This window comes from Condylura cristata, unplaced genomic scaffold (genome assembly GCF_000260355.1).
Source record: "Condylura cristata isolate star-nosed mole 26May11 unplaced genomic scaffold, ConCri1.0 scaffold00015, whole genome shotgun sequence".
In the NCBI taxonomy this organism is placed as follows: domain Eukaryota; kingdom Metazoa; phylum Chordata; class Mammalia; order Eulipotyphla; family Talpidae; genus Condylura; species Condylura cristata.
The window spans coordinates 9,370,458-9,374,125 of record NW_004567116.1 but is presented as its reverse complement, the minus strand read 5'-3'; the positions used below and the strand labels follow the sequence as shown (position 1 = coordinate 9,374,125).

General features: G+C 58.7%; 1 protein-coding gene across 1 annotated transcript in view; it reads left to right on the top strand.

The window, feature by feature from the left end:
* Positions 1-3,429, top strand: part of SLC35C1 (solute carrier family 35 (GDP-fucose transporter), member C1) — a 7,228-nt gene extending 3,799 nt beyond the window's left edge. The window contains exon 2 of the mRNA XM_004682882.2: positions 989-3,429. Coding sequence (XP_004682939.1) covers positions 989-1,545 — 557 coding nt within the window. The 3' untranslated portion in view covers positions 1,546-3,429. The remainder of the gene's footprint in view (positions 1-988) is intronic.
* The last annotated feature ends 239 nt before the right edge of the window (positions 3,430-3,668 follow it).

Below are 3,668 nucleotides of genomic sequence, written 5' to 3'. Positions count from 1 at the left end.
TCCCCACCCCATACACCTCTGGCCTGTACCCCAGTTTGCATGCATGAATAAATTAATCTTTAAAAAAAAATAAGAAAAAAAGTGACCCAGATATCTGCAGCTCACAGAAATGGGAGAAGTTAAGTGAACTTTGCACAGGCTACTCAGTTTCGGAAATGCAGGACCCCGCTGGAGCCCAAAAGTCTCTGACCCCAAAACTTTTCCTACTCCATTATGTTACCACCTGCTGTGCGGGCAGAGTGAGTGTGTGATCCAGTGCCCACCTCCTGGGGAGAGGGAGTCTCAGAGACTGGGCAGGCAGCCCAGGGGTCCTGAGGAGAGCTCAGGCAGGAATAGGCAGGGAAGAAGCCTGGGTGTGTGGCGCCAGGAAAGACTCCCCACCAGAGCAGGGGGCTTTAACCTTGAAGACTGCACAGAGGGTGGTGCCTGCGGGCGGGCGTAACAGCCAGAACCCTGAGCCCCTGCGTGAAGAGCAGGGAGACGTGGGGAGCAGACTGGTGGTCTGGGACAGAGATGGGGCTTCCAGGCACAGGAAGCCCAGGGGGCAGGCTGAGGAGCGTGGACCTGTCGGGCCAGTAGGTGCCACTTTGCAGCCTGTAAGTCGCTTGTCTAGGGGTCACCTTCATGCCAGCCACTGCCCCTCCTGGCAGGCTGCTGTCTAGCTGCCCCAGGCCAGCATAGTAGGCCAGTTGCGGGTGCTCACACTTCCCAGTCCTATTTTATGGCCTTATTTACAGTTGTAATTAAGAAGTAATTGGGAAGTGAATCATGTTCATGTCTCTCCGTTAACGGAATGAAAGCTCTAGGAAGACAAGGGCACGTGACGGGCTGTGAGTGCTGTGTGTGTGGTAGAGACGGGGTGGGGGGTGCGTCTCCAGCGGGGGGGGGGGGGGCGAGTGGGCCCCAAGGCAGCAGGCAGCCTGGGAGCGTGAGTACCAGACCGTCTTTCCTCCCCACCCTCACACTCCTCAACCTTCTCCCCTCGCAGGTGGCTTCTGGCTTGGTGTCGACCAGGAAGGGGCAGAGGGCACCCTGTCTTGGGCGGGCACCCTCTTCGGCATCCTCGCCAGCCTCTGCGTCTCGCTCAACGCCATCTACACCAAGAAGGTGCTTCCGGCGGTGGAGGGCAGCATCTGGCGCCTGACCTTCTACAACAACGTCAACGCCTGTGTGCTCTTCCTGCCCCTGCTGCTGCTGCTGGGGGAGCTCCGGGCGCTCTACAGCTTCCCCCAGCTGGGCAGTGCCCACTTCTGGGGCATGATGACTCTGGGGGGCGTGTTTGGCTTCGCCATTGGCTACGTAACAGGCCTGCAGATCAAGTTCACCAGCCCCCTGACCCACAACGTGTCCGGCACGGCCAAGGCCTGTGCCCAGACAGTGCTGGCCGTGCTCCACTACGAGGAGACCAAGAGCTTCCTCTGGTGGACGAGCAACATGATGGTGCTGGGCGGCTCCTTCGCCTACACCTGGGTGAGGGGCTGGGAGATGAAGAAGACTCAGGAGGAGCCCAGCCCCAAGGAGGAGAAGAGCAGCATGGGGGTGTGAGCTCCCGGGACCTGGAGGACCCAGCGGCGAGCACGCCCAGGGTGGAGCCAGGGAGCGTGGCCCTGAGGGGATTGGTCACAGACCTGAGGGGGATTTGGTGGTTGGAAGGGAGCCAGTGTTTGCAGCTGGTTCTGCCCCTTCCCTCTTTCTGGGGTGCTGTCCTCTCCTCAGGTCAGGGGTCCCCAGGGGAGCGGCTAGCTGGTTCTCTGGATGAGCACAGGCTCTCGGAGTGAAAGCCAGGAGGCTGCACCCCCCTGCTACCTGTCCAAGGCCTTCTACCTCCACGAGACCTTTGGGGTTGGGGATGGGCCACGGCCTCTAAGGGACAGTACTGGTGAAGCCAGTACTCTTCTACTCAGGGCAGGTGGGTGTGCGACCCCACTCTGGGCCTCTGGAGGGAGTCGGGAAGCCTCGCCTCTCTGTGTGCGGGGGCAGGCGATGTACCTCTGACCCTCACCCCAAACCTGCCTTCCCTTGGGAAAAGTTTGGGCTGAGAAAATGGACAGGTAGGTGTTCCGCTCCTCTACCCAGAGACCAGCAGGCCCCATGGAAGGGGCAGAGGGTCGAGTATACCCCTGCTCGGCCCTGACACCCCTAGGGACTGCTGGGAGGTAGCCTGGAAATGGGGTACACCTTGGGGAAGCACCCTTTCCCTACTCTCTCACCTGTACTTCCAGCGTTTGAACATGGGGGATCCAAGAGTGTTTTACCATGTAAGGAGGATCACTAAAGTGTCCCCCAGTCCCTGGCACCAGTCACCTGGTTCACTCCTCTGTCCTGAGCGACCATTGCCCCCTGGGCTCAGAGCCCCTGGTACAGCTGCCTGGTTCAGGGAACAGCCCCTTGGAAGTGGCACCTCTCTGCCCCCAGTTCTGAGCCCCCCAAGTTTCATCCCCAGCAGAAATGTTGGAGCCAGAGTCTCCCCCACCACCACCACCCCAGGCTACGCTGGGCTTCCCACTTCCCTGTGGGGCAGGTGTCCTGACTGGCTGGGAGCCTCTTTCCTTGGGAGGTGAAGCAGGGGCATCCCCCTGGAGGCCCGGGACCGTCCCCCTCCCCACCCTCTAGCCTCCAGGTGACCTTCACAGCCTCCTCCCTTCTGTTCAGCCATCTCCTCAGAGGCCATTCCCAGTGTTTTCACTCCCTATAGAAAGATCTGAGTCCCCACAATCCCAGGAGGGTGCTAATGAAGTTGGTGGGGCCTGATGCCCTAAATGATTCGATTTAATTAAAAATTGGACTAAGGCATCCTGTGTGCTTCTGTGGAGTAAGTAGAGAAGACACGGTCAGAACAGGATTTCGGAGAGGACTTGCGGAGAAGCGGGGTTCTGTAAAGGGCAGAAACGCTCCTCCCTGCCCTCCCCACGCCACCACACGCCCTGCAGTGATACCACCACGAGCCCCTGTGGGCATGGCAAGCTCAGGAAGGAGGAGGCAGAACCCGTCACTGTATCTGGCATTTGGGGGGCACCGACCATGTGCCAGGCCCCACCATGTGCTCATGTGAAGACCTGGGTGTGTTTTGAGGGGCTCACACATAGAAGAGGAGCCAAGGTCTCGTAGCCATGCACCCACACAGTAACTTCCTGTGCGACAGCCTCGAGGTGGAGAAGCCACCTTCCCGGGGCCAGGCCACCTGCACTGTGTTCTTACCTGGGTCTGCGGAAGGCTCCAGGGAAAGAGCATCCAGCCACTAAGCTGGGAAAAGAGCATGTTTGGGGCGTAGTGAGAGAGGGGGTGCAGTGACTTGAGGCCCAAAAGGGAGGGAAGCTGGGTGTGAAAGAACTTGAATGTGTGGTCAGCCTGACGATGACTCTCAATGTTCAAGCCATCACCAGGTTCCGTAAAAGCTTCCTTTGCATGATGAGAGAAAATTGAGACATTCTAAACATTACTTGCACTTTCTAAGATAGTGTTGTTTTTTTTTAAGATTTATTTATACATACAGAACTGGGGTACAGGCCAGAGGCACGGCTGGGGGCGGGGACGGTGGGGAGAAGGTTCACCAGAGACGGAGTGGGGAGCAGAACAGGAGACCCACTGAAATACACTGCTGAGAGGTGCAGCAGGGAGACAGGAGAGGTCTGCTGTGCCATGTGGGTGGGTTCCATGGCCGGGAATCG